Source organism: Tilletiopsis washingtonensis (assembly GCF_003144115.1).
Source record: "Tilletiopsis washingtonensis strain MCA 4186 unplaced genomic scaffold FA09scaffold_4, whole genome shotgun sequence".
Lineage (NCBI taxonomy): Eukaryota > Fungi > Basidiomycota > Exobasidiomycetes > Entylomatales > Tilletiopsis > Tilletiopsis washingtonensis.
Window position 1 is genome coordinate 891,471 of NW_020312001.1, and position 25,905 is coordinate 917,375.

At 68.5% G+C, this 25,905-nt stretch overlaps 10 protein-coding genes across 10 annotated transcripts; 4 read left to right on the plus strand and 6 right to left on the minus strand.

The window, feature by feature from the left end:
• The first annotated feature begins 326 nt into the window (after nucleotides 1-326).
• On the plus strand, nucleotides 327-2,274 carry FA09DRAFT_328352 (hypothetical protein). The gene is made up of 7 exons (XM_025741736.1): nucleotides 327-644; nucleotides 701-789; nucleotides 843-985; nucleotides 1,036-1,388; nucleotides 1,441-1,843; nucleotides 1,901-2,054; nucleotides 2,106-2,274. Exons 1-7 carry the CDS (start codon nucleotides 542-544, stop codon nucleotides 2,244-2,246), a joined length of 1,386 nt encoding a protein of 461 aa, XP_025600525.1. The 5' UTR covers nucleotides 327-541; the 3' UTR covers nucleotides 2,247-2,274.
• On the minus strand, nucleotides 1,812-3,689 carry FA09DRAFT_315909 (hypothetical protein). The gene is made up of 4 exons (XM_025740823.1): nucleotides 3,122-3,689; nucleotides 3,000-3,068; nucleotides 2,620-2,949; nucleotides 1,812-2,553 (listed from the first exon to the last, which is right to left on the minus strand). Exons 1-4 carry the CDS (start codon nucleotides 3,248-3,250, stop codon nucleotides 2,272-2,274), a joined length of 810 nt encoding a protein of 269 aa, XP_025600526.1. The 5' UTR covers nucleotides 3,251-3,689; the 3' UTR covers nucleotides 1,812-2,271.
• FA09DRAFT_281771 (hypothetical protein) lies at nucleotides 3,420-3,617 on the minus strand (the record flags this gene model as incomplete). Its single annotated transcript, XM_025739815.1, has 1 exon — nucleotides 3,420-3,617. A coding segment is annotated over one exon (198 nt), but the record flags the coding sequence as incomplete, so codon positions are not given.
• A 166-nt stretch (nucleotides 3,690-3,855) lies between the features above and the next one.
• Nucleotides 3,856-5,359, plus strand: FA09DRAFT_328354 (hypothetical protein). The gene is made up of 3 exons (XM_025741737.1): nucleotides 3,856-4,452; nucleotides 4,800-5,062; nucleotides 5,115-5,359. Exons 1-3 carry the CDS (start codon nucleotides 3,892-3,894, stop codon nucleotides 5,251-5,253), a joined length of 963 nt encoding a protein of 320 aa, XP_025600528.1. The 5' UTR covers nucleotides 3,856-3,891; the 3' UTR covers nucleotides 5,254-5,359.
• Nucleotides 5,360-5,703: 344 nt separating this feature from the next.
• FA09DRAFT_328355 (alpha/beta-hydrolase) lies at nucleotides 5,704-8,353 on the plus strand. Its single transcript, XM_025741738.1, has 8 exons — nucleotides 5,704-5,894; nucleotides 5,951-5,969; nucleotides 6,237-6,521; nucleotides 6,577-6,853; nucleotides 6,911-6,976; nucleotides 7,028-7,720; nucleotides 7,772-7,840; nucleotides 7,891-8,353. Exons 1-8 carry the CDS (start codon nucleotides 5,786-5,788, stop codon nucleotides 8,185-8,187), a joined length of 1,815 nt encoding a protein of 604 aa, XP_025600529.1. The 5' UTR covers nucleotides 5,704-5,785; the 3' UTR covers nucleotides 8,188-8,353.
• Nucleotides 8,354-8,896: 543 nt separating this feature from the next.
• On the plus strand, nucleotides 8,897-9,234 carry FA09DRAFT_290831 (ribosomal protein S14; the record flags this gene model as incomplete). The annotated part of the gene is made up of 2 exons (XM_025739965.1): nucleotides 8,897-8,996; nucleotides 9,176-9,234. Coding segments are annotated over 2 exons (159 nt in total), but the record flags the coding sequence as incomplete, so codon positions are not given.
• Nucleotides 9,235-10,741: 1,507 nt separating this feature from the next.
• On the minus strand, nucleotides 10,742-11,984 carry FA09DRAFT_328358 (hypothetical protein). The gene is made up of 7 exons (XM_025741739.1): nucleotides 11,751-11,984; nucleotides 11,529-11,696; nucleotides 11,442-11,469; nucleotides 11,299-11,383; nucleotides 11,161-11,241; nucleotides 11,005-11,101; nucleotides 10,742-10,880 (listed from the first exon to the last, which is right to left on the minus strand). Exons 1-7 carry the CDS (start codon nucleotides 11,934-11,936, stop codon nucleotides 10,800-10,802), a joined length of 726 nt encoding a protein of 241 aa, XP_025600531.1. The 5' UTR covers nucleotides 11,937-11,984; the 3' UTR covers nucleotides 10,742-10,799.
• A 1,308-nt stretch (nucleotides 11,985-13,292) lies between these two features.
• FA09DRAFT_211447 (hypothetical protein) lies at nucleotides 13,293-14,105 on the minus strand. Its single transcript, XM_025739489.1, has one exon. It carries the CDS (start codon nucleotides 13,980-13,982, stop codon nucleotides 13,491-13,493), a length of 492 nt encoding a protein of 163 aa, XP_025600532.1. The 5' UTR covers nucleotides 13,983-14,105; the 3' UTR covers nucleotides 13,293-13,490.
• FA09DRAFT_328362 (hypothetical protein) lies at nucleotides 13,744-14,573 on the minus strand. Its single transcript, XM_025741740.1, has one exon. The coding sequence runs from the start codon at nucleotides 14,412-14,414 to the stop codon at nucleotides 14,193-14,195; it is 222 nt and encodes a 73-aa protein (XP_025600533.1). The 5' UTR covers nucleotides 14,415-14,573; the 3' UTR covers nucleotides 13,744-14,192.
• A 57-nt stretch (nucleotides 14,574-14,630) lies between these two features.
• On the minus strand, nucleotides 14,631-25,590 carry FA09DRAFT_315924 (DUF913-domain-containing protein). Its single transcript, XM_025740824.1, has 8 exons — nucleotides 25,365-25,590; nucleotides 25,001-25,297; nucleotides 24,249-24,945; nucleotides 20,991-24,193; nucleotides 18,287-20,940; nucleotides 18,051-18,228; nucleotides 15,400-17,993; nucleotides 14,631-15,344 (listed from the first exon to the last, which is right to left on the minus strand). The coding sequence occupies exons 1-8, from the start codon at nucleotides 25,401-25,403 to the stop codon at nucleotides 14,711-14,713; spliced, it is 10,296 nt and encodes a 3,431-aa protein (XP_025600534.1). The 5' UTR covers nucleotides 25,404-25,590; the 3' UTR covers nucleotides 14,631-14,710.
• Nucleotides 25,591-25,905: the final 315 nt, after the last annotated feature.

A 25,905-nucleotide genomic window follows, 5' to 3' on the forward strand; every position in this document is an offset into this window, starting at 1 on the left:
GTGGGCAACGCAAGCAGCGGACAGACAGGCAGCTCCACAAATGCGTGTCATTCCTGCTTGTATCCAAGCATTTCACCCTCTGCTCGCTCCAAATGCACGCGCACGAGCGGCAGCAAGTGGAGAGAGGAGGCCCTGTGGCTGCCGATGAGATGGGCGCTGCCTGTGCGACGCGCTGCCTCGGCGTCGCTCCCTAGCACGACATCGATCACGTGCGCGCGGCCTGGCGCGTGGGAACGCGCGAAGCTCCACACCCTGGGGCGCGGCGCCGGCCGCGGCCTCTTCTCCGGCACTGCGCCGGCCGCCGGCGCGATCTTCTCCACCTCCTCAAGACAGAGAACAGCGAGCAGAGCACAGAGGAGACGCAGCAGTGGCAAACGCAAGCACGCATCCCGCCAGCACGCCGTCGCCGAAGAGGACAGCCAGCGCTGCGGCCATCGAGCTGCGTCCAGTGCGCCGCTCCGCCGCATCGGCGACACACGAGCACGGCGCGGGCGAGCACGGCACGGGCAGCAGCGCGTCTTCGCGGCATCAGCGGCCGGCCATGGACTCGACGTCATCGTCCGCGCTGCGGGCAGCGCAGCATCGCCGCAGCGAATACCTCGCGGGCGTCGCCCTGCTGCTGCTCGTTGTCCTGCTCTGGACGGGTGCGTGGCCGCTGACATGTGCGCCGATAAGCGTCCCCTGACGCTTGGCACTGCAGGCAGCAACTTCCTCACCAACACGATGCTCACCGGCGCATACAACAAGCCGTTCGCCGTCACTTATCTGAACACGTCGTCGTTTGCGCTTGTGAGCACGGCCAGTGCTGCACGCTCATGGCGCCGCTGACCCCACGAGGGCAGTATCTTATTCCCTTTGCGTGTGCCCGCTCGCGGAAGCGCAGTCGATCCAAGGCCGATGGCGCACAAGAAGAGTCCTTCTGGGCGCGCATCGGCTTTCGCCTGCCCGAGAGCGGCCGGCGAGACGTCGAGGACTCGGCGAGCCGGTGAGCTTTGCCGCGCCTTGAGCTCAGACACCCCGCTGATGCTCGCGCAGAGGCCAATATGAGGGCCTGCCGAGTGAGAGCGAGCCTGCTCTGGCAGTGCGACAAAGGCGGCTCTCGCCGTCCTATCCGCGCGGCAGCCTCGAAGTGCGGCCACTGCTGCCGCGGCCGAGCAGCATCGACGGGCGGCGGCCACGCTCGATCATCGATGCTTCGACGGCCGCGCCGCTGCCCATCGTCGCGCTCGCACCTGCAGCGCCGCTGGGCGAGCCGCCGCTGACGTTCAGCGAGACGGGCTGGCTTGCGGCGCAGTTCACGCTCGTCTGGTTCGCCGCCAATTGGAGCCTCAACGCCGGGCTGGGTCTCACCAGTGTCGCGAGCGGCACGACGCTCAGCTCTGCCAGTGGTGCGTGACCAGCTGGCGTACATGCCCTGCCCTCTGCTGACGCTTGCTTCAGGCTTCTTCACGCTCGCGCTCGGCAGCATCCTCGGCGTCGAGATCTTCACGCTGCCCAAGCTCTTTGCCGTGTCGCTCTCCTTCGCCGGCGTCGTGCTTGTCACGCGCGCCGACAGCGCCCAAGCGGGCCTCGGTGCGCCGGCGAACGCGCCGCTTGGCGATGCGCTGGCGCTGCTGTCAGCCTTCTTCTACGCCGCCTACGTCTCGCTGCTCAAGGTGCGCATCGGCTCCGAGGAGCGCGTGAGCATGCCGCTCTTCTTCGGCTTCGTCGGCGCATTCAACGTGCTCGGCATGTGGCCCATCGGCCTGCTGCTGCACCTCACCGGCACCGAGGTGGCGCAGGTGCCGGCCGACGGCATGACGTGGGCCGGCATCGGCGTCAACATGTGCATCACGTTTGTCTCGTGAGTGCGCTGTCTCGCGTCGGGTGCGGCGGCCGCTGACTCTACTGCGTGCCTCAGCGACTTCGCCTACTTGCTGGCCATGCTGAAGAGCTCGCCGCTGATCGCGACCGTGGGCCTGTCGCTCACGATCCCGCTCGCCATGCTGGGCGACATTGCGCGCGGCTCGCACTCGGGCGGCCTGCAGGCTGACGCTGGCAGCGTCATGGTGCTGGTGAGTGCGCCGGCAACGCGCTGACCTCTGCGGAAGCTGACCCGCGCTCAGCTCTCCTTTGTGGCCGTGGGCCTCGCAGACAACGCGCTGCTCTCGCGGCAAGTGGACAACGAGACGGCTGCGCTGCCAGCAGGCGGCACCGTCTCTGACGTAGACGCAGAGCGGCCGCGCGGGCGCGCCGAGGACCGGTAGATGGCTAATCGTATGGTGTCATTGCTCAGTCGCCCAGCCTGCGGCCCGCGCCCGTGCCAAAGTCCGGCTCGCTGCCCTCGTCGCTGCCCTCTTCCTCGTCCTCGTCGTAGTGGCCGACGGGCCTGTAGCCCTTGTGATCGGCAGGCTCCGCCTTGGCCTGCTCACTCGCCGGATCGCCGCCCTGCTGCGCCGCAGCCTGAGCCTGTGCCGCGGCGGCGCTCTGACGAGCCTGACGCGCGTGCTTCTCGCGCTCTGCTCGCTGGCGCACACGCTCGCGGTCCTCCTCGGCTGCTGCCATCGCGCGTGCCTAGCGCAGAGAGGATGATGAGCCGGAGAAGCGTGTTTGCATCTGGTACCACACACTCTTACTCACCACACGTGTCTGCTCGGCCACCTTCTCACGCTCAGCGATCTCGCGCAGCCGCTCCGCCGTATCCTCCTTGACGCGCGCATACTCGCCCAGAGCGCTGCGCGCCAGCTCGAGCTTGCGCCACGCCTCGCAGCCGGGCTGGTAGGTCTCGGCAAAGTACCACTCCTCCTTGAACTCGGCGGTGCGCGTGCGGAAGAGGAGCAGCACGAGCAGGTCCTTGGCGCCGTAGACCGAGAGCAGCTCGCGCTTGATGCGCGGCTGCTCGGTCTTGAAGGCGCGGAACTTGCCCTCGGTCGGGTGATCGACGATGTTGGAGAGCAGCGTGTGGAAGAGCTGCACAGTGTCAGATGCGGCTGCAGTGGGGCGCATCCGTGCGTGCTCACCCGCATGCACTTGGACGCCACCTCGGAGCTCGCGCTGGCGCAGATCTCCTTGTCCACGATGCGCTTCACCTGGTGGAGCGCGTGTGAGCTCTGCTCCGCCATGAATGATGCATGCGCCTCACCTTGAGCTTGAATGCTGACTCGTCCAGGCCGCCAGTGGCGGTATCACGCAGTGCTGCTGCTGCGCGAAGGCGCGCGTCGGCCGCGGCGGATGCAGCGGCCGAGGCGCCCGAGGTGGTCGGCGAGGACATGCTGGAGAAAGATGACTGGAGTAGCAGTCGATGAGAGGTGACGCTGGTGGCGGGGCTAAGCCGCGGCTTGTGTGATGAGACGATCGTCGGGTGCGCAGACAGCGGCGGCGGCTCCTGACGCGGTCGGCTCGCAGTGCCTTTACTGCTGCGGCACGCGGTCCAGCAGGTGCTCTTCTCCCACAGCCTTGAGCTTGCGGCGCACGACGGGCAGCAGCGGGCAGCCGTCGGCCTCGGCCCGGGGGCCCTTTGCGACGTAGAAGCGCGCGCAGCAGCGGTAGAGCTCGGTGACGAGGTGCTGGCACTTGTCCTGGTTGAGCGTCTTCTGCATGCACGACTGCAGCGCACAGGCGTGGGCGTGGCAGGCGTTGCCGTCGAGGTTGTCGGCGGGGGGCATGGAGCGGCAGCGGCGAGCAGGAGATGGACAGCAAGCAGGCAGAGACAAGGCGGGTGAGGGTGCTGAGGCAGGCCGTGCGTTCGAGGTGGAGGTGCGGGGTGCAGGGCAAGCCAAGCGCGCGACTCCGGCACGGCGCATCGGCCGACGGGCGCGTTCAAAAAAGTGGGCGGCGTGGCGCCGAAATCCCCGCCTGGCCGCCCCGTTGCCGGCGCCTCACACCTGCCTTGCTCCCACCACACCACACATCATGGCCCGCTCCTTCGCCGACGCTGCTGCGTCCACCGCCTCTCCCAGCGCCGCCGCCAAGGGCAAGGGCAAGGCCTCGGCGCGCGAGGCGCTTCTCGGCGCTGCTGCCGCCTCGCCCGCCACGGCATCCACCTCCACGCCTGCTGCGCGCCCGCCGCTCGGCGCCGAGGACTCTGACGATGACGACGCCGCGGCGGATGCGGCCGCCGGCGAGGACATGGAGATGGACGACGACGATGCGCTGCTCATTGGCGCCTCGGGCGGCGCACGGCCGGGCATCGAGGGCAGCGCAGCCGCGGGGCCGTCGTCGGGCAGCGGCGACGCCGCGCCCATGTCGCTCGACCCCGCCGGCAAGCCGAGCTTTGCGCCGCTGAGCCGTGCGCAGCAGCAGGCCGCCGCCGACGCCGGCGCCGTGACGCGCGGGCAGCTGCGCAAGATTGCCATTCCGCCGCACCGCATGACGCCGCTGAAGAACGAGTGGGCCAAGATCTACACGCCGCTCGTCGAGATGGCCGGCCTGCAGGTGCGCATGAACGTGCAGCGCCGCGCCGTCGAGATCCGCGTGAGTACATGAATGCGACGTGGTGATGTGGAGGGGATTGCGCTGGATCGTGGGTTCACGTTGGATGGCGAGCTGCGACAGGGCGCGACGGAGGCCAGAAGCGAGCCTTTGCGATCTGCTGGGTGTGGTGCTCGCTCAAGACATTTTGACGATGAGTGCGGCGCGACGCGGGCTCGCAGCGCTCGAGCTGGCTGCGGTGCCGCCATTGCTATTCCGCAGGTGCAGCCTCTCGTCATGTATCCTTTCTGGCTGCCTTGTTTGGGTGGGCTGCGCTCCTGCTGCACCCTTTCGCCCTCTGTCCTGGCCCTTTCCGTCTTGTCGCTCTCTGACACGTGCCGCACCTGCAGTCGTCGAAGCACACGGGCGACGTCGGCATGCTGCAGAAGGGCGCGGACTTCGTCAAGGCCTTCGCGCTGGGCTTCGAGGCGGACGACGCCATCGCGCTGCTGCGCATGGACGACCTCTTCGTCGACACGTTTGAGATCAAGGACGTCAAGACGCTGCACGGCGACCACCTGAGCCGCGCCATTGGGCGCATTGCCGGCAAGGACGGGCGCACGCGCTTCGCGATTGAGAATGCTAGCCGCACGCGCGTGGTGCTCGCCGATACGTGAGTGGTCAGCGACGGCAACCGGTTGTGCAGTGTCTGACTCCCTGTGCAGCAAGATCCACATCCTCGGCAGCTTCCAGAACATCAAGATTGCGCGCGACGCCGTCGTGTCGCTGATCATGGGTGCGCCGCCGGGCAAGGTGTACGCCAAGCTCAAGACGATTGGCGCGCGCCAGCGCCAGCGCGCCTGAGGCACATGCGTGCTGTCTCTCGTTCCTCATCCCTCTCTGCTCCTGGTCTCACTCGTCACGTCCTTCCCGTTGTCTATCTGCTGCATTTGATCCGCTTCACGACCTCGATGCGGCGCGTGACTTCGCAGAGCCGCGCTGAGGCTCCGGTGTTGCTGCTGCTCAGCTGCACCGCGAGCTGCGTCGTCGGATGGCCGCACGCTGACGCTGTGAGCTGGTGAGCGCTGCCTGTCAAGCCTCGCTGCTGCGCTGGGTGGACCCTCGACGGCGTTGAATGCCGCTCGCTGTCGCAGTCGGCGCTGCCCGTCGTGCCGCGCGCCGCTCGGCCCGTGCTCGTTTCACACGCGGCGCGCGGCGCGGCACACAGGCGGCGTGCCCGTGTTGCTTCGCGTCGTGTTGGCCGGCGCGCCTCGGCGAGTTCGACGTTGGCAGGCTCAGCACCGGCTCAAGGCCCAGCGACGGCGGCCTCGCCTCTCACCACCACCTCTCCACACTTCACACACCCCGCTCGCCGCACCCGGACGCGTCGCCCAGCATGCCCGGGCGCATCTCGCGCCTCGTCGCCTCCTTCCTGCGCGTCGTGCTCGTGCCGACGATCGTCTTTGGCGTGCCTGCCTGGCCGCTGCTCGGCCTGCTCTGTGCCGGTGAGTGGCGCCGCGGCGTGGGGGTGTGCAAGCAGTGTGCTGACGTTGCGATGCAGTGCCAGTCGTGGGCATTGTGTAAGTGTGAAGGGCGACGTCGCCGGGCTGCGAGCGGTCCTGCGCAGAGCTGCGGCAGCTCCCAGATGCAGCAGAGAGGGCGGCCCCTCGCGGGAGCTGCGAAGTCTGCAGCCGCTGCAGGAGCTGGTGCAGGGCAAACATCTCGGCAGGGCTACATTCCAAGTTGGCCACGAGTCTTGCTGCTGTGTCAGGTCATAGGCAGACCTCTGGGCCTCGCACGTCTGCTCGAGGGTGGTGTCGGCGCGCTCACGCTCGCCTCTCGCGCAGCACGATCCCGCTCTTCCTGCTGCTCTCCGTGCTGCTGCTCTACTCGATCGCATGGTTCTCCTACCTCATTCTTGCGCAGGCCGACCCGCCGTCGTCGGCCGGCGGCGGCCTGGCCGGCGCCTACCTGCCCTTCCTGCCGTACAGCCCGATGCGCTGCCTCAAGATCAACTGGGCTGCGTTCCTTTACGCCTCGACGGCGCTGCGCGTGGCGCTGCCCGCCGTGCTTGACTGGAGCTACCGGCGCGTGATGGTGCTGGGCACGAAGGGCGGCGCAGGCATCATCAAGTGAGTGCGCGTACCAGGGGCCGCATGCTTGCTGTGCTCACGCGCAAATGACCAGGGAGAACATCGACTACGGCTCGCCCACTGCCGGCATGCGGCTCGACGTGTACATGCCGCAGTCGCATGTGCCCGAGACGCCGGCCAATGGCAGCGAGGCGTCCGCGCATCCCGGCCTGCGCAGCCGCAAGCACAGCACGCTCTTTGCCGACGGATTCGCGGCGGCAGGCCAGGGACCGACGCCGCAGGACCACGCGCGCGGTTTTGGGGCCAAGCGAGCGGCTGTGATTGTTTTCCTTCCGAGCACGATCCCGCCGCTGACCTGGACTGGCAAGCGGGTGCGTGCAGGTGTTTGAGAGCGTGTGCTGGCCGCGACTGACCCCTTCCGAGTGCAGAAGACGTATCTGCAGCTCGCCCTGCGCTTCCGCCGGATGGGCTACTGCGTCGTCGTGCCGGATATCGTGAGCAGCTCTGTGTGTGCTGCGAGCCCGCATTCTCTGACGCCTGCGCAGACCTACTTCCCTTCCGCGCGCATCAAGAGCTCCGTGACCGACTTGCGCCTTGTCCTGCGCTGGGTCGGCTCGAGCATCACGCGCTACGGCGGCGACCCGCACCGCATCCACCTGATGGGCCACGGCCTCTCGGCGCACCTCGCCATGCTCACGCTGACGCAGGAGGCCGTGGTGCTGAGCCGCGAGGGCCACATGGAGCGCGCGTACGAGCGCGAGCTGGAGAAGTCGGGCATGCTGCGCTGGGACGAGGGCGACGACGATGCGCCCAAGTCGCGCGCACACGCCACGCGCGGCAACGGGCGCGAGCAGGGCCCGCCGGTCGAGCCGCCGCACGAGGACACGGCGTGGGTCGACGAGGCAGACTCGGACATGCTGCCGCCCGGCGGCGTCATGGCCGAGTCGGCGGCCGCGGGCATGTCGCACTCGGCGCGCCTGGCGACGCAGCTGGGCAGCCTGGGGGCGCCCAGCACGCCGCGGAGGGTGGCAGGCGCCGACGCTGCGCACCACGGCACATCGCCGACACGCGAGCAGCGCGCCGCCACGCGCGAGCAGTCGCTGGCCAACGCCGAGAGCAGCATCCCGAATGGCCTCAAGCGCGTGGAGATCTACGCGCCCGAGGTCGCCATCCCGCCGATTGCCGGCCTGATCCTGTGCTCGGGTGTGAGCGATGTGATCAAGGGCTTCCGCAACGAGGTGAGTGCGAGTGGGCAGCCGCAGATGTATCTTTGCTAATGCTGGACCCAGTCTGAACGGGGCATCGAGCACCTCAGCTCGCTGCGCCGCGCCTGCGGCCCGAGCCACACGTCGTGCCTGGTGAGTGTCCGAGGGAGCGCCACGCCCTGCCGCTGCTCACCCCACGGCAGCTGCACTCGCCGGCGCACCTGCTCTACGCGGCCAAGAACATCCTCGACGCCTCGCTGCTGCCGCCCAAGGTGCTGCTCATCCACGGCGGGCGCGACGCGTGCGTCGACATTTCGCAGTCGACGCTGCTCAAGACGCTGCTCGTCGGCTGCGGCGTCGACAGCGTGCGCCTGCGCGCCTACCGCGAGCTGGGCCACGCCGAGGCAGTGGCGGCCATGTTTCTCGGCATGGGCGGCAAGGGCGCCACGCGCTATCAGAAGCAGCTGCTCAACGACATTGGCGACTTCGTCTCGACCTGAGCGCTGCCCCTGATGCTGGGCCCGGCCCGCTGCTCCCTCTCACGACCTTACACACACGACCTCGCTGCTCTGCGCCTGTGCCCCCTGTATACTGTTGTCACGCATGATTCCCCCCTCCCCCAGTATCGCCTGTGCCCATCGTCGTCGCGAATCGCATACAGCTGCTGCTCGTCGTCGGCGATGGCGGAAGGAGTGGCAGTCGTGGGAACGAGCCGCGCCGCAGCACGGGACGAGCCACGCATCACGTGCGCGCCAGCTTCATTCTGCTCCAAGGGCGACGAGCGCGCGGCGGAGTCGCACGCGCGCGCCGCGACGCGCCAGAAGGCGGCCGCCGCCGTCTGGCTGACGTTGCGCCCGCCCAGCGCCGGCAGCAGCAGCGCCAGCCGCCGCGTCCCGCCCATCTGCTACCACCACACCGTCGCAAGTCACCAAGCACCCCTCCTCCGCCTCTCGCCCTACTCCTCCTCGCCCATCATGTGCGTGTCGCAGCGCGCGTCGGAGGAATCTGCGTTGGGACATTGCACGGCAGCTGCGGCAGAGCAGCTGCAGCAGGGCCGCTTTGGTGGCTGCAGTGCTGCGTGTGGGAAGGGCAGCAGCCGCAGAGATGAGAGGGACTGGCAGGGCAGGAGGTGGAAGATGGGCGCGCGGCGAGACCATCAATGAGTAGACGAGCACCAGACCGCTGACGCCGCATGCCCTCTCTTGCAGGACTCACGCTGCTGTGTGGTTCTCGCACCCGCGCCAGTACGGCAAGGGCTCGCGCCAGTGCCGTGTCTGCGGCAACCAGGGCGGCATTGTCCGCAAGTACGGTGAGCATGCGTGTCGGTGCTGAGGAGCTGGAGTGGGCAGAGTGCGGAGGCAGGGTCCAGTGATGCGCCGAACGAGCGTGCATGAGGTGTCGCGGCGCATCGCTCTCACTGGGCTCTGTCGGGTCACGGGCCGTCGAATGCGGCATCGTCGAACATGCGGCTCATCATTGCGTCTCCAGGCCTCAACATCTGCCGTCAGTGCTTCCGCGAGAAGTCCGAGGCCATCGGCTTCGTGAAGGTGAGCATTGCGAGAGGACTAGGCGGGGCAGCGGCGAGCGGGATGCAGGCCAAGGAGACATCGACCGAGCGGGCATGGCGACGATATGGCTCGCTATCGCTGCGATGGCGGGCTTGCAACGAGGCGGTGCGGCATACAGCAACAGACAGATGGGACGCAGGCGGAGCGACACGGATCACGACGCCGCGGTCAGATCGCCGCATCCTGTCCAGTGGGGACGGAATGCAGATCTGTGGATAGCCGGCTTGCGGACGCCTGCTGTCCGGCTGCGGCCCGACGAGCGCAGAGCGGCATCTCGTGTCGTCGGATGCCGTCCGGACCCGCATCCCTCGGCTATGCATGACGGCGATGGCCTTGCGCAGACCGCACTTGGTCGTAGAGCATCGAGTGCAGCTGAGCGCAGCCCGTCTGCGCCTTCGATGTCATGCGGATGGCAGCGCTGTCGCATCGCCGCTCCTCTCCCGCATCCATGCACGGCTGCTGACGCTCCACTTATCGCAGTACCGCTAAGCGGTCTCGGTCTTCGTCTCGGCTCCGGTTCATCTCTGCACACATCACCCACATCCATCCTCTTCATGCGTCATGTACACATCGCACTGCGTGCTCTGAGTCGCGCGCTGGCTGGACGCGCGCGGCGCTAGCGACCCTCGGTCTCGCCTAAAATCCAGACCCATCTCTCAGCAGCTGGCGGGCGCGAGTGCTCAGGCGGGCTTCCGAGGCGAAGCTGGACTGGCGTTGATGGGTGAGAAGGTACATGAAGCGGGTGCAAGCGGCATGCGGCGGAGAATGCTGAGCAACGACGGCTGAGAGGCGAGAGGCTCTGCACATGCGGGACTGCGACCTGCACATGCGAGCAAGGTCGTCGATGTGCTGTGCTCCACCAGCCTCTGTTCTGCTACAAGTAGCGTCGCTCGGACCCGGACTCTAGCTCAGATGAGGCCTGCAGCTGAGTGCGTTGCTTCGAGTAGCTCGCGAGCGTAAGGCACGCTGGAAGTGCCTGCACAAAGCCGCACGGCGGCCAGACGCGCGATGGCGCAGGCGCAGCACCAGCGATCAGCAGCTGCGCAGCTGCATGGAGGCAAGGACAGCATTCTACTTCAGGCTCTGGTCGGATCGGCCAGAGTGTGGGCATGCTCCTTCATTCTTGCGACATCCCACAGCGAGCCTGCACTCCAGTCTCAACAGGAAGCACAGCAACGTCTCACACCAAGGGCACGCGACACACAGCAGATGAGAGAAAGTGGGCGATGTCATTATCGGAGTCTGGAGTCTGCACAGCGCAGTGAGTGTGTGCCGAGACGCTCGAGCGACGTTCGCGAGGCGGAAACAGTGGTATTGCGCGAAAGAGGGTGCCTCGAGCCATCTTGAAGACTTGAGAGAGAGAGAATACAGGCGCGCACGCCGCTCGCCAGTGAGTGGCCGTCAGAGACGAGGCTGCGGCGCGCCGAGAGAAGACGGAGAGAGAGAGCAAAGAGCGGGGACGCAGGGGCGCGGCAACTTGATAAAGCTGGAAAGAGACGGGCGCGGGCCGGTGCGAAGAGCCGATTTCGTGTGAGCCGAGACGCTTAGTCCTTGCGCGACAGGTCGCCGGTCGGGAGCGTGAAGTACGCAGCGTCGGGGCTGAGCAGACTGGCCGTGCCGGTGTACTGCGGGCGTGGTGTCAGTAAGAGTGCCGAGGCAGGAAGTGGCATACGCGCGCAGCCCCGCGAGCATCCACGCGCGTGCGATGCGCCAGCCCTAGCCCGACCTTCACCCACGCGCAACACTCACCCATGCGCAGGCAGCCGTGATGAGGCCGAAGCTGCCGGCGGCGGTGAGGACCGTCTCGTTGCCCGTGGCGTCGGCGGCGACGAGGAGCCAGAACGTGCTGATAGGCAATGTTTAGCATACTGCACTCATCCTCTCTAACAGTGAGGGCAGACTCACATGTCGAGGAAGAAAAAGACCGAGACGAGGGCGAGCGAGGAGCGCAGCGAGGCGATGAGCAGCAGGAACGTCACGATGCCCCTGTGAGGCAGTGTGAGCGGGGCGCAGACACTGCGCAGGCAGCCAGCAGCGACGCACCATGCCGAGAGCCAGAGCACAAGACCGTTGGTGAGCATAGCCTCGTCAGCCGCGTAGGCCTCTGCGATGCCGAAGCTGGGGACGACTGCGCGCGTGGGGTCAGCGTCGTGCTCCCGAGTGACAAGCGCGCGCGCAACACTCACAGAAAGCGCCGTATGCCATCCAGAAGGCCTGCGCGCGCAAAGGGGTGAGCATAAGGCGCAGCGACGCGCGCGCGCACAGGCACTCACGCCGTAGCTGAGGAAGGCCGTGGCGCCGAACGTGTTGCCGACGATGAACTCGAAGATGCCGGCGATGGCCTGGGCGCCGCCGCCGTAGAAGAAGGCGAGGCCGACGACGAAGTTGGGCTCGCTGACGCCGCGCGCGCCGACGTTGTGCAGGCTCAGGCAGTACGTGGTCTGCGCGTGGGGTTAGCAGCGGCTCTCTGCCAGTGCCCACTCTGCGCTGCTCACCGTGGCGAAGGCGAAGAGGCCGAGCGGCGCGGGGTTGGCAATCTTGCGGTGGTACACGGGGAACGCGGGCTGGCTGGTGTCGACGGGGTGGCCGCCGGGCGTGACGGCGCGCGACGTGGGTGCGCCGCCCGAGTAGACCTTCTCGGGCTGCTGCGCCTCGACGTTGTGCTCCTGTGCGTGCGACATGGCTGCTTGCTGTGGTGCTGCGAGGGGTGTGTGTGAGGAGAGAGCTGCTGCTGCGTTGTGCGTGGGGAGCGAGAGTGCGGGGCGCGCGCGGCAACGGCCGGCTTAAGAGGCTTGCGCAGAGGGCCGCTGCCGAATGCAGGGCGGCCACGCAGCGGCAGAGGGACAAAGTGCCGTTTGCAAGCGCACCGGCAGCGTCAATACGGGGCGAGCAGAGAACGAGCGCCGGCGGCGGGCACCTGCGCCGTGCGCCGTGACCTCATACCGGCGGCCCAGCGGCGCGGCGCCGGCCCCTCATTCGCTCTGCGGTGCGCTCTGCGGGGAATGTGCCCTCATGCGCGATGCATGGCGCGGCGCCGGGCAGCCGCGCCGGATCGGCCGCGCTGGGCCCAACGCCGGCGCCGCTGCGGTGCCCGCTTGGGCGGCTTCTGGCGCGGCGGCAGAGACCGCGGCCGCCGCAGCCGTGATGCCCGGCGCCGCCGCGTCCATCTCAAGGCTCGTCGCGCGCCTCGGCGCACGTCACTCGGCCTCTCGTGCGGAGTGCGGAGGCGCCGCGCACACAAGCAGCATGTCGCAGCACAGCAGGTGCAGCTGCAGCCAGCACTTTCCGTGCTTGCTCGCCGGCCAGCGCTCCACTCAGCCGGCCGCAGACGCCGCACCCCGCTGTGCCGCTGCAGCGAGCCGCGGCAGAGGCTTCCCGCCGTCGTCTCCGCCCTTGCTCCTCTCTCTCGTGGTGCTGGCCGCGCCGCAGCACCCGCACAATGCGCACGCAGCACCCGCGGGGCACAGCCTGACGCTGTGGAGCACGTCCCAAGCCCTTGGCTGATCTCGCGGCGCCCCCACGCCGAGCGTCTGCTGCTGCCTTCCTGCATCGAGAGGGGCACAGCAGCGGCTCTTTTCCCGTCAGAGCCACGCGCGCCGCCAACCCCAGCTTTTAGGGCGGGCGCCGCACCGTCACGGCCGATCGGCGCCGGCCTCCCACGCCCCGCACGCGATCTCGTCTTGGTCGCCGCATCGCCCAGCAGCGAGCTCGGTGACCTTTGGCGACGGCGACGTCGCTGCCCATCGCAGCCATCCTCGTGCGCTGGCACGTGGCTCGACGCTGCTGCGGGCGGCGGCGAGCGCTGGCTGCGGCTCGCGCGGCCATACGAGCTCGCCATGGCCCCTCACAGTCACTCGGTCTGAGTGCAGCACTAGCCCTGGCCCGAGGCTGCTTCTGCGCCCTGAGTGAGGGCAGAGTGAAGAGTCGAGTGCCGTCTGTGCACGCCGCAGCCACACGCCGTGCCGGCCGGCATCGTCGCGCCACGCAGCGGGCGGAGTTGCTCCTCATCCTCCGCTGCCGCGGCTGCTGCGGCGCACTCTATGCACCGAAGCGGGAAGGCGCCGCAGTGCCGCCCATATACGGGATCGGCGACCCATCTCGCGGGCGCCAGATCAAATTGGCGCTGCTCCGAGGCGGCGACGCCCCCTGAGGCATTTCCGTTCAGCCCGCATGGTCGAGACTCGACTCGGAGCAGTCGCGCTGACAGAGATGCGAGAGGGCCAGCCATGCCCAGCTCACGAGCGCCAACCTTCACCGGGCTCCGACGGAAAGAGAGCAGCAGAAAGCGTCTGTGCGCAGCCAGGAGCGCCGTCACCTCCGCCTAGCGCGGACGCAGTGTGTGATTCATCCGGGGCGTCGCCCATGTGCTGCTGCTGTTCTGGCGCTTCTCGGCCCTCGAGCCTTTGCGACAAGCAACGAGATCTCATTGGCGCCAGTGCTGTGTAGCGCCGTGCCGCTTCCCCGCACTCGCCGTCGAGGCCGACGGGGTCTCCACATCGCAGCCTTCGCCTTCCCCGCACGCGGCCAATCTCGCCGCGACGCCGCGTCGCCGCAGCCACGCGAGCAAAGCCGCCTCGGCCGCGCGCTCCTGCGGCGGCATTGGCGGCGGAGGTGGGTCGCAGAGTACGCTGTCGAGGCCCTTGAGGAAGGTAAGGCGTGGTCGGTCGAGGTTCCCGGAAGCGAAGAGTGAATGCTGCTCGCAGACGGCCAGGGACGCGGGGTCGCATTCAGAGTGACTTGTCCTCGTCCGCCCGTTCGTGCGTCAGCTCTGTGCTCGAGCTTTGGGTCTCAATATTCGCAAATGCCTGACACCGAGACCCTTGCGTCTCTTGCGTCTTGCCCTCGGTCGTAGCGTCTCGGCTGGCTAGCCGCGTGTGGTGGTAGGTGCACACGGGAGAGCCGTTTTCTCCTGCTTGATGCTTCCTTTTGGCGCGCCGTCACTCCTCATCCTCCTCAAGGTGCAGCAGCTCAGCTAAGCTATGCCGCAGCTCTCCCAGCTGCTGTCGCCCGACGAGTGCGTGGTAGACGAGCAGCGCGAGGAACAGCAGCAGCACGGCGCGCTGCCACGCCGGCGGGCGCCGGTCGGCGTGGGCGTGTGCCAGCGTGGCGGCGTAGCGCGCCTGCAGGGCCGCGCCGCCGGGCGGGCTGTGCTTCTCCATGCTGGCAAGGAGAGAAGAAGTGGCTGGCGTAGTGGTGGTAAGGAGGCTACATCGAGCTCACTCAATCGACCGGCCCAGAGCTGCGGTCGAGGCCGTGCATGCCGGCATGTCCGTTGGTGAGGCATGCGGGCCAGCGGCCACGAGCGCGGCGCACCGACGTTGAGCCGCGGGCGGGCCAAGGCGCCTGCTCAGCAGCCACAAGCCGGGCATGCAAAAGCTTCAGAATCGGTTCATTGAGGTGGCGGAACGTAGTAGTGAGTAGGGACACGGATCATGTATGGAAGGGAACAGCCGCATTACGAGCTCAGCGACGCGCCCGGCTGCGGGCGCGTGACGACCCAGTCGAGCGCACGCAGCGAGCGCAGCAGCACCGTCTGCGCACTCGCCGGGCTCGCCATGGCCGTGAGCGCGGGGCTCTGAATGCGCGCGTGCGTGGCGGCGTCGGCGCTGGCGTCTGCCTTGGCTTCGTCCTCCTGGTCCGCCAGCTTCGGCGGCTCAGGCAGCGTCGCCAGCAGCGCGTCGAGCTCTGCGACGAGCGTGCGGCCCGCGGCGTCGGCCTCGCGGCGCAGCGCGTCCGAGACCGTCTCGCGCCCGCCGGGCACCGTCGTCAGGTTCGACGCGACGGCGAGCGTGTGCTGGAAGCCCTTGGCGCTGATTGCCGTCGCGAGCGGGCGCACGACGGCCGCGATGCGCTCGGCAGGGATGGCCGGCGCTGTCGTCAGGGCGCCCGACTCGGCCGTGTCCGCAGCAGCCGCGGGCGCATCGCTGGGCCCGGCCTCAGCCGCAGCGGCCGGCGCCGCCTCGCTCGTCTGTGCGGCGGCACCCTCCACCGCGGCCTCTCCGGGCTGGGCGGCGTCGGCGGCGGCACTCTCGGCGGCAGGCTTCTGCGCGGCGGCGAGTGCGTTCAGCGGTTCGGTGACCGTCTTGAGCCTGTGGAGGAGGGCATGATTAGAGGTGGACATCAGGCGCGCGAGACGTCACTTACAGAGCAATGAGGGACTCGACGAGCTGTGCGTTCGAGAGAATCGCCGGCTTGGCGAGCAGTGCCAGCAGTGCGTTGACTGGCGCCGAGCTGCGCTCCTTGCCCTTGAGCTTCTTGCTGGCGCGCGGGTCGTCGCGCAGGAAGTACAGCGCAGCCTGCTCGTTGTGCGCCGTGAGGTGCAGCAGCGCGTCGATCGTGCGGCTCGCGATGAGGAACGGCGCCTCGTCGCCCGTGCGCGAGATCGGCGCCATCGTCGGCGCCGGCGCCGCCGGAGTGGCCAGCTGCAGGCCGCCGGGCGTCGAGTTGTGCCGCCTCGGCGTCGGCCGGCTGGGCGTCACGGCGGCGTTGGCGAGCATGCTGCCCTTGCTTGCACGCGCCGTCATGGACGCGTACGACTTGTCGACGGCATTCGTGTCGCTGGTGCCGTCGGCGAGCACGAGCAGCAGGAGGTTGAGCAGCTCGGCGCGCGTCTTGGCGTTCTCCTGCAGGTTGGCCAGCACCTTGTGCAGGCCCGTGGCGCGGCTGTTCATCTGCGGGAAGAAGAGCAGACGCACGAGCGTCGCCACGCCGGCCTTGTCGAGCACCTGGATGGCGTCGCGCGTCTTCTGCGGGGCCGCGGCCTCGCCGCCCGGTTGCGCGCCCGCAGCGCCAGCGCCGCGACGGCCATTGGCGCCGCGGCCGTCTTGCGCGTGGCGCTGCTGGCGGCGGGCGAGGACGTCGTCGACGACAGAGTAAGGCAGGCCTTCGAGCATCTCGTTCTCGTCGCGGCCTCCGATACGGCGCAGGCGATCGAGCATGCCTACGAGCGTGCCTTGCGCAGCCTCTGCGTCGCGTGCAGCGCCGGCCGCACGAGCCTCGGCGCTGCTGCCGGCCGCGCCGCCTTGCTGTCGGCGCGCCTCGGCAGCCTCCTGCTGGATCACTTCTGCGCGCAGCTCCGGCGGCAGGGCGTTGAGGAACTCCGGCGCAATGTTCGAGTCGGCCGCAGCCACCGTGGAAGACGCCTGGCGCTCGCGGAAGTGCTGGTTCAGCACCTCTTCGCGCATGTCGTCGGGCAGCGCCTCGAGGAACTCGGGGTCGATGCCGGTGTCGGTGATGTCCACCTCGCGCCCGTGCACCGTCGTGGTGATGCGTGCGGCGGGAGCAGGTGCGGCGGCCGCGCCGGCGTCGGCAGCGGCGCCGCTCTGCGCGTCCGCCGGCACGGCGCTGCGGTCGGCTTCCTCCGTGCCGGCCACGCTGCGGTCCAGCTCGCCGAGGCTGCGCTGCAGCGAGTCGAGCTCGAGATTGGGCTGCTGCGAAGAGTCGCCGGAGTCATCGCCGGCCTCGTCGGCCATCTCGATGTCCTCGCTGAGTTGTTGCTGCGACAGAGCAATGGCCTCCGCCTCCAGCGCGCGCTCTTCGGCCTCTGCGTCGGCCGCGTTCTCCTGCACGGCAGCAGCTCTCTGCTCGGCGGCCTGCAGCTCTGCAGTCTCGAGGTCGTGTGCTTCCTTCACTGCCTTGAGGACTTTCTGGGCCTCTTGCTCGGCGCGCGTAGCCTCTTCGGCGATCTGCGCATCCTTCTTGGCCTTGGCGCCCGCCTGAGAGCGACGCAGGCCCGGCAGCAGCGCGTTGATTGTGTGCGGGCGCAGACGTGCAGCGCGCTCGACAACGGCAGGGCCGTGGACGATGCGGGCGGCCTCTGACCAGCGTGTCGAGGTCGGCATGGGCGAGAACTCTTGCACAGCCGCAACGGGGTCGATGCGAGCTGCTGCAGCCGCAGAGCCGTCGGTAGGCCGTGCGTCAGGCAGGGCCACATCGGTGCTGCGCGGCCGCGCGGCGTTGCCCACGCTGATAACAGGCTGGCCCTGGTCGTCGTGGACCAGATGGAGCTGGACGCCCCCGGGCACTTCGCGCGGCCCATGCGACGACAGCAGATTCATCAGCGCCTGCATCTCGGCGCCCTCGCCGTGGTTTGCAGAGGACATCAGCTGCTCGAGCGAGCGGCCCCAGGTGTCGCTGTAGCCGCCGTGATGCGACCAGTCATGGGCGTGTCCACGGTCGTGGCCGCTGCGAGGTCCACTCTGCGTGCGCGACGTGTCGACGAGCAGCGGGTGCGAAGCGAGGTCCTCGGCACCGCCGGCGCCACGCGAACGCGCGGCGCCGGCCATGCCTGCCATGAAGCTCGCCTCGTAGTCGAGCATGCGCATGTTGCGCCGTGGCGCCGGCAGCGCGGCGCCGACGCCGCCGCCGTGGAATAGGCTGGGCGCCAGCATGGGCACGCCGCCCGGTCCGCCACGGCCGCTGCCGATCGGCGCACGCGCCCAGGCCCAGGTGGCGCCGAAGCGATCCTCCGGGCCCGGGTCCACGACGTTGGCGGCCTCGGCGAGCTCGAGGTGCGCCAGCTCGTCGTGGTCGTAGTGCTCGTCAAACGAGTCGGCCTCCTCGTCGAAGTCCTCCTCGGCCTCCTCCTCATCGGGGTCGAGGTCGTCGATGTTGTCGGCGAGGACGCGCGTGTCGCGCAGCACGTCGGGCAGCTCGTCGGTCCAGCCGGCCTCCTCGCCGTCCTCGCCAGCGACAAAGTCCAGCGCCTGGTCCTCTGCATCCTCGTCGCCCTCGGCGTCCTGCTCGGGAGCGCGTGTCAGCAGATTGAGTCTACGACGAAGGCACACGCCGCGCACCAGGATCCACTCTTCGGCCGCGCCGTCGAGCTCCGAACCCTCGTCCATCTCGGAGCCGCTCTCGCCGCTGTCGTCCTCATCGTCATCAGAGTCGTCCTCGCCGCTCTCCGAGTCGTCATCGCTGTCCTCCTCGATGATCTCGACGACGCCCTCCATCTCCTCGTCCTCCTCGTCGGCGCTGCGAGAGGCGCGGTCAGCAGGACAGCTCAGCGCACCACGCCCTCGCGCATGCTCACCTCATGTCGCTGCCGTCCTCGTCGCTGTCGTACTCCATCTCCATGTCCATCTCGTCGTCCTCCGAGTCCTCGTCGGAGCCGGGCTGCTCGACGAAGTTCTCCGACGCATGCATGCCGAGCGCACTGTTGCGGTAGAAGTCCGGCGTCTCCTCGCGCGCGTGGCCCTCGTCGTCGTCCGAGCTGTGGTCCGACTCGCCGTCCTCGTCCATCGAGTCGTACTCGTCCGAGTACTCCTGCACCGAGTCGGCCGTCACATTGGCGCGCGCAGCGGCCGCGCCTGTGCCGCTCGCTGCAGCGTTCTTGCGCTCGGCCTTGCCCATCTTGATGGCGACCTTGGTCAGGTGCTCAAGCGGCTTGAGGATGCGGTCGAGCAGCGACTTGACCATTGGCAGGTTGAGGTCGACGTCGGCCAGCGCACTCGTGAGCACGCCGACAAAGTTCTTCTCGAGCATCGTCTTGGCCATGTGCAAGGCCAGGTCCTCTGCGGGCCGCGCGCCGCCAGCCGCCGGATTGTGGTTCGGACGCGCCGTGAGCAGGCGGTAGCACAGGTCGGCGAGGGCGTACAGGCGGCCGTAGCGCACCTCGACGGGCTCGCTGGCCGTCGAAGCGTCCTTGATCGCCTTGGCGATGCCGTCGAGCAGCAGCTTGCGCACGGTGACGAGCTCCGGCATGACCTGCTTGAGGTCCGGGTGCACCGTCACGTCGGCGGCGAGCGCGACAAGCACACTCATGGCCCAGTTCGACTGCGCCATGAGCTTGCGCATCTCCGTGTGCTCCGTCGAGCGCAGGAAGCCGATCGGCACGAGTTCCGAGAGGAAGAAGCCCAGCAGGTGCTGCGGTCCCTTGCCCTTGGCCGCCGGCGTGCCGAGGTCGCGCGCGGCCGACCGCTTGCGGCTGAAGTTGACGAAGCACGTCTTGGCCGACACGTACGACGAGAGGAGCTCGGCGAGGCACTGCATGAGGAAGCATGTGTAGAAGTACTGGCTGTCGGCCGCCTCGTCCACCTGCTCCTGCTCGGCGGCCGAGGGCGCCGGCTGGTCCGCGTTTGTGCCGCCCGGTGCCTGCTCCAGCGGCTGGAGCGTGAGGCTGGGCGACTTGGCCTGTCCCTCGCTCGCCTTCTTCGAAGCCGCTGCGGCCTGCTCGCGAGTGGCCTTGAGCAGCTCCGAGAGCAGGAAGTTCATCGTCGTGTCGAGCTCTGCGGACGGCGCGGACGTGTTGGCGGCGTCCTTGGCGTCGCCCGCCTCATTCATGGGCAGGTCGAGATCGGCAGCAGGCGCGCCGGCCTTGCTTGGCGAAGGCGGCGCCTGATCGGCGTCTTCCTCCTCGGCAGCACTGGGCAGCGTCTCGTCGCGGGCCTTGAGGCGCAACATGCCCTGCGACTTGGCCGGCACGAGGTCAATCATCTCGAGGTGCTCCTGCGCAAGCGCCATGAACATGTCCGGGTCGCGCAGCATGACACTGCTGAGGTTGCGCGTGAGCGAGCTGGTGTCGATGACCTTCTGGCGCGCGATGCTGAGCCAGGCGCGCATCTCCTGCTCCATCGAGGCACGCAGCGTCGCGTGGTCCTCGATGACCTGCCGCAGCACCAGCACGACGAGCGCCTGGCAGCCGGAGACGGTCTTGGTGCTGAGCGTCGAGAACGGCTTGAAGAGCGCCGGCACTCCGCCGCTGCGCACAAACTCGGCTGCGACGCTGTGGCGGCGAGTGAGAATGACGAGCAGACGGTAGACTGCAAGCAGGTCGCCGCGCGAGAGCGACGTGGCGTGCTCGAGGCAGTGCATCGCCAGCTTGAAGAGCACGTGCGACTCGTCGTTGAACTGCCGCGCCTCCAGGACAGGCGCGCGGCCAGCGGCCTCGAGCTTCGCCGGGTCCTCTTCTTGCGAGATTGTCGCCTCGGCTGGGTTCTCGTCGAGGCCCAGCACGGAGCACGCCACCAGCAGCGTCGGCGCAAGCCAAGCCGGGTGCGAGTCCGCCGATGCGCGCGAGTCGTAGTCCTGCGCGAGCTGGCCGAGCTTGAGCATGATGGCCTTGGCCGAGTCCTTGTGCAGGCGCTTCATCGTAACGGCATCGTTGAGAAAGAGCGCAAGAATGCGCAGGCGGATCGCGATGCGCTTCTCGCCCTCGCCAAAGGCCTGCTCACGCGGCACGTCGAGCTGCGCGAGCAGCGAGTTGATCGTCTCGACCGTGGTGGCCGCGTCGGTGGCGACGATGCTGAAGGCGACCTTGGCGTCGAAGACGAGGCCCTCATGCTGGTCGGCCAGCGCAATGATGCGCGGCGCCAGCGTCTCGCCGATCTCCTTGCGCAGCTTGTCGAGGCGTTCCTTCTCGTCCTTGACTTGCGCGAGCGCCGCATCGTTGGCCGTCTTGCGCGCTGCGTCGGCCGAGCTCATGTCGCCGTCCTCCGAGCTGTGCGAGCCCTCGTCATCGCTTGCGGTCGCACGTGCAGCAGAGTCCGTCATCTGCGTGTCGCCGTCGGCGGTCGCTGCGACAGCAGGAGCGGCCTCGGCGGGCGCGCCGGCTGCGCCTTCGGCAGGCGCTGCCGCGGGAGCGTCCGGCACAGCAGCAGGGGCCGCCGCCTCCGACGGTGCCTCCGACTGGCTGTCCGACGGCGGCAGCTCGATCTCCGGCCCAGGGTTCGCGACGATCTCAGGGTGCTGCAGGGCGCGTCAGCATCTCGTCAGCGGCGCCAGGCGGGCAGACTCACGCTCAGGAGGTAGTCTGCGGCCAGAGCGAGGTTGTTGTTGCAGCGCGTCAGAGCAGCGCGTGCGGCGGCGCGTGGGAAGCCCATGTCGGTGAGCTCGCGCGTGCGGTTCTCGTCGGGCTGCACCGCCAGGCGCGAGCGCGGCTGCGCAAAGTCGTGCCCGTGGCCGTGAGCGCGGCTACCTGGAGGCGGTCCGCCAAGCGCGCCGGTGAGGCCGGCGAGTGCGGCCTGGATGGAGTTGAGCTGGCGCACGCCGTCGGGCTGCGCGTTGCTGCCACTGCCGTTGGCCGCTCCGCTGCCGCTGCTTGCGCCTTCGCGGCGCGGCGCGGGCGCCTCGCCCTCGCCCAGCAGGATCTGCAGCATCGTCTGGTTGACGGAGCGGTTGAGCGTGAACGGCGCGTTGGGCAACCACTTGGAGTCCCACGTCAGGCGCAGCGCCGGCAGGATGGCCAGACGCAGGCGGACGAGGAACTCGTGCGGCAGGAAGAACTCTGCTGCACGGCGATCCGCGTCGTCCTTCGATGTCAAAATCGCAGTGGCCGTCGGGTCCATGAGCGTGCGGTGGGCGCTGAGCAGGTGCAGCATCTTGAGGCAGGCTCCGAGGCCGCTGTAGATGTGGCCAAGACGCAGGCCGTCGTGGACGCCGACCTCGCGCACCTTGCCGTCCTCGTCGAAGTGGCGCGTGATCTCGTCGTTGTAGCGCGTGTAGAGGCCGAGCAGGGCGTCGAGGCCGCCCTCGCGCACAAAGGCAATGAGCACCAGCGTGTTGGTGGTCGGGTGCGCGCCGGCGCGGTCGTCGTACAGCAGTGATGTCGCCTGTCCGATCATCGCGCACGCGTAGGCGAAGCTGTTCTGCGTCTGCTCGCTGTCGCGCCACGCGAGGCTCTTGGTGACGACTCCGGCGATGGCAGCGGCCGTGGAGGTGGCGTGACGGCGCAGGCTCTGGTCGCTCGAGCGGCGCAGGACAAACAGGCGCGTAGTCTCGACGAGGAACGTCGTCAGAGCCGACGGCAGCGAGGCCGCAACGTAGCGCAGCGCTGTGCTGTTGCACGTGAGCGGACCGGGATCCGCGCCGTCGCTGCTCTGTCCCTGGACGCCTTGCAGGCCCTGAACTTTCTGCAGGTCAGTCTCGCTCGTCTCGTTTGCTCCGGACGGCGTGTCCGCTGTGGCGCCGTTCGCATCGGCAGCGCGAGCGCCGCGACCGTAGCGGCGCGGCTTGCGACGCTCCCCAGGCGGGGCCACAGCCTTGAGGCACACGTTCTGCCAGGCGGCCTGACGCTGCAGCTCGCCGATCTCGGCGATCGAGGCCAGCTCGCGTCCAGTCGGCGATGAGGCTGAGTTCACAGTCTGGAGGAACACGAGCGGCAGCTTGGCGCCGGCAAAGACGAACGTCGGTCCGACGTCGGCCAGCAGATGCGAGTGCGCGTTGAGACGCACAAGGCGGCGGAACGTCTTGGTGGCCGCCTCGGCCGCCTCGGCCGACTCGGGCGACAGCAGAGAGGCGAGCGACGGTGCGTCGGCGCCCCAGAGATCGGTGCACTCCGTCATGGACTTGCGCAGCTCGCGGAGAATGGCGCTGAGCACGCTCTGCGGGCTGACCTCGACGATGAGGCGGATGAGCGTCACGAGGCTGTCGTTGCCCATGCTGTTGACAAAGTCGTACGGCAGGCACGGCAGGCGGTAGAAGCGCAGCAACCGCTCGAGGCCGTCGGCCTTGAGGAAGTCCTTGCAGTGCTGGACCGTCTGGAAGAGGCCGTCGAGGAAGCGCGACATGACGTCGATGTACGACACGATGGCGTTGTCGCCGCCCGAGTCGTCGCGCGACTCGAGGGACATGTCCGGCTCGTCCATCACGACGTCTGCGAGCGCCACGGACAGCGACTGTTCGGCCGTGACCTGCGTCGCAGACGAGGCACCGCCAGTCTCTTGCATGACTTCGTCGTTCGCGGGCGCCGCCGTGGGCGGCACCGTCTGCAGCTTGTACATGCGCTTCTTGTCGCTGTCGCGCAGCTCGTACGCCTCGCCGGCGGCATAGATGGCCGCGAGCGTCGAGAGAATGCAGTCGAGCACAGACTGCTTGAGGCCCGGCTGGTGCCGCACGAGCTCGTCGATGCCCGAGCCGAAGAGCGATGCATTCTCGCGGTCCGCAAGCACCTTGGTGTGGCGCTCAGAGGTGAAGAGGGCGAAGAGCTTCGGCACGACGGGCCGCTCGTTGAGCATCTGGATGCCCGCCTGGTTCAGGCAGAGCGCGCCGACGGCGTTGGGGATGGCTGCGATGACGTCGAAGTTGGCCTCGATGTCGGCGTCGATCATGTCGAGGAAGGCCTGGGGCAGGCCCTTCTCCTGCACGATGCCGAGGCTCGTCGGCTCGTTGTGCACAAACGTCGCCATGACGTTGACGGCGATGGCCAAGATCTGGCCGCCGAATACGAGGCGGTTCTGCATGATGCGCTTCACCGACAGCAGCAGCGTGCTGTCGATGAGGTTGCGCAGGCCGTCGGCCGTGCCGGGCGCGGACATCATGTGCAGCGTCGTCTTGAGCAGCGCGCGCAGCAGCTGTGCACGGCCGAAGGAGAGGCGGCCGTACAGACTGTCGGGGCTGGCCTCGACCAGCGTGCCCTTCTCCAGCTCCTTATCAACGGCGCCGACCTCGAGGTCGCGGTTGATCTCCTGCTCGATGCGCGCCACGAACACGTCGATGCCCTTGGCCGCGACGAACAGCGCAAACGACGGCTGATAGGCGTAGATGACGCTGTGGATCAGGCCGATCGCGCGCGTGACCGTGCGCTGCAGCAGGTACGTCTCGGGCTTGGTCTCCTCGAGCAGCTGGATCAGCAGCGGCAGCAGGCCGGCGCTGACGACCATGTTGCTGCCGACGTTCGTCGACGTGACGAAGCCGATGAAGCCAAAGAGCGCGTCGATGAGCACGCCGTCGGGCTGTGCAGCCTTGGGGCGGCCGAGCGCGTCGACGAGGTCGCGCAGGCAGTGCAGCAGGATGCCGTGGTTGATCGAGGCGTTGACGGCGTTGAGCACGTCGTTGAACTTGCCGCGGTAGCGACCGAGCGCATCGAGGGCGTAGAAGGCGCCGCTCTGTACGTCGGGACCAACTCGCTGGTCGGGGTCGACGAGCGCAGTCAGGCGCTGCACCACGTCGGGCTCGTACAGGAAGAGCTGCGTCGACGCCGTCGACTCGGATGTGGTGTGTGCTGTGGCGTGAGGTCAGCATGAGGGCAGGACGAGCGACAGGCAGGCTGGTCTCACCGTAGCATGCCATCGCGAGCAGGCGGCAGGTGACGAGCTGTCGCCGTGCGCCGGGATCGCGCAGGCTCATGGCGAGGCGGATCTTCTGAAAGAGCTCGAAGTGGTCCTCCGGCGGGATGCCGTGCTGCTCGATGGCGTCGGCGAGGACGTCCATGGGCCGGCGTGTCGAGTCGCCCAAGTAGCCCAGGTCGATCGTCGTCATGCCTTCGGCCGGCTGCTGGGCCGCCTGTCCGACGCTGGACGCACCTGCCGGCGTGGCAGCCGCTGAGGAGACTAGCAGGCCAGCGGCAGCAGACGTGCTCGCCATCGCGGAGGCGCGGCCATCGCGCCCTGGTCGAGGCCGCACCGGCGTCGAGGCCTCGGCGGCGCTCGTCGCCGATGTCTCTGCCGCGCGGCTCGGACCCGCCACTGCAGGGCCCTCAGCCGCGCGTGCGCGCTTGTAGAACTGAAAGCGCACGTTGAGCATCTCGGCAGGCACCTGAGCGTCGGGCTTGACGAGGTCCACCAGCTCGAAGCCGTGCTCGCGCGGTGCCCACGTCACAGCCAGAGTAGCCAGGCGCTCGGGCGAGATGAGGAAGGTGCCGCGCCCGTGGCGCACGCCACCCTGCGTGCTGAAGTGCTGCGCCGGCCGCAGCACGAGGCGCAGCGTCGCCTCGAAGACGTCGAGGTCCGAGGTGAAGAGCAGCGCATCGAGGTGCTGCATGAGAGGTCAGTCGCTGTACATCGCGCTGCTACGGCGCAGGTACACGCACCTCGAACGAGTTGTACAGCTTGCGGTTCGTGCAGTTCTCGAGCAGCAGGCGCGAGAAGCGCAGCAGCGAGACGAGGAGCAGCTTGCGCTTTGGCGTGAAGTCGTTGATCTGCAGGCGGCGCAGGTCGTAGTCGCGCACCGTCTCGTCGAGGATGTCGTCGAAGCGGTTCAGCGTGCCGGACCAGTAGTGCAGGTCGCCGCGCGGCCAGCACCACTCGGAGATGCCGTCGAGCAGCTCGGGCAGCTCATCGTCGCTGGCCTCGGTGATGCGCTCGAGGAGCAGGCGCACGTTGGCCGTCTGCATGCGTGGGTCAGTACACCCTACCCACATCGACTAGGCAGCGCCGTGCAGCAGCACCACTCACCGCCTCGGCCAGCCGGTGCGGCTCCTTGGTGATCTTCATCGCGGGCCGCGCGCACGGCGCTGGGCAGCGCGGCGGACGTGTGCGTCGCTCGTGCGGGCCAGACGATCACGGCGCACGGACACGAGCGAGCGACGGTCGGAGAGGCGCAGCCGCGGTGCGGGTGCGAGCAGGCGTGTGTAGGTGTGAATGCGGCGATGCGAGGGGATGATGAGGGCGGGACAAGAGGAGGCCGGCTGTCACTGGCCGGCGCGGTGGAGGCGCTCGGCGCCTCAAAAGCGGCGCTCGGCCCTGCGCCGGCCAGCCTGCGCGCCCGACACTGCTCAGGTGCCCGGCTCGTGGCCGAGCGCGCACTTGCATTGGCCTTGGGCACAGCGACTACAAAACAGAGCGGGCGCTTCAAGCTGCAATTGTAGTGCCTGCTCCCACGCCTTCTCTCTCGTCCCTGATCAGCCCCTCTCGATCAGACATGCACACGCAGCAGACTAGGATAGAGGTGGCTCGCATTGCATAAACACGCGGCTGCCGCAACATCTGGACAGAG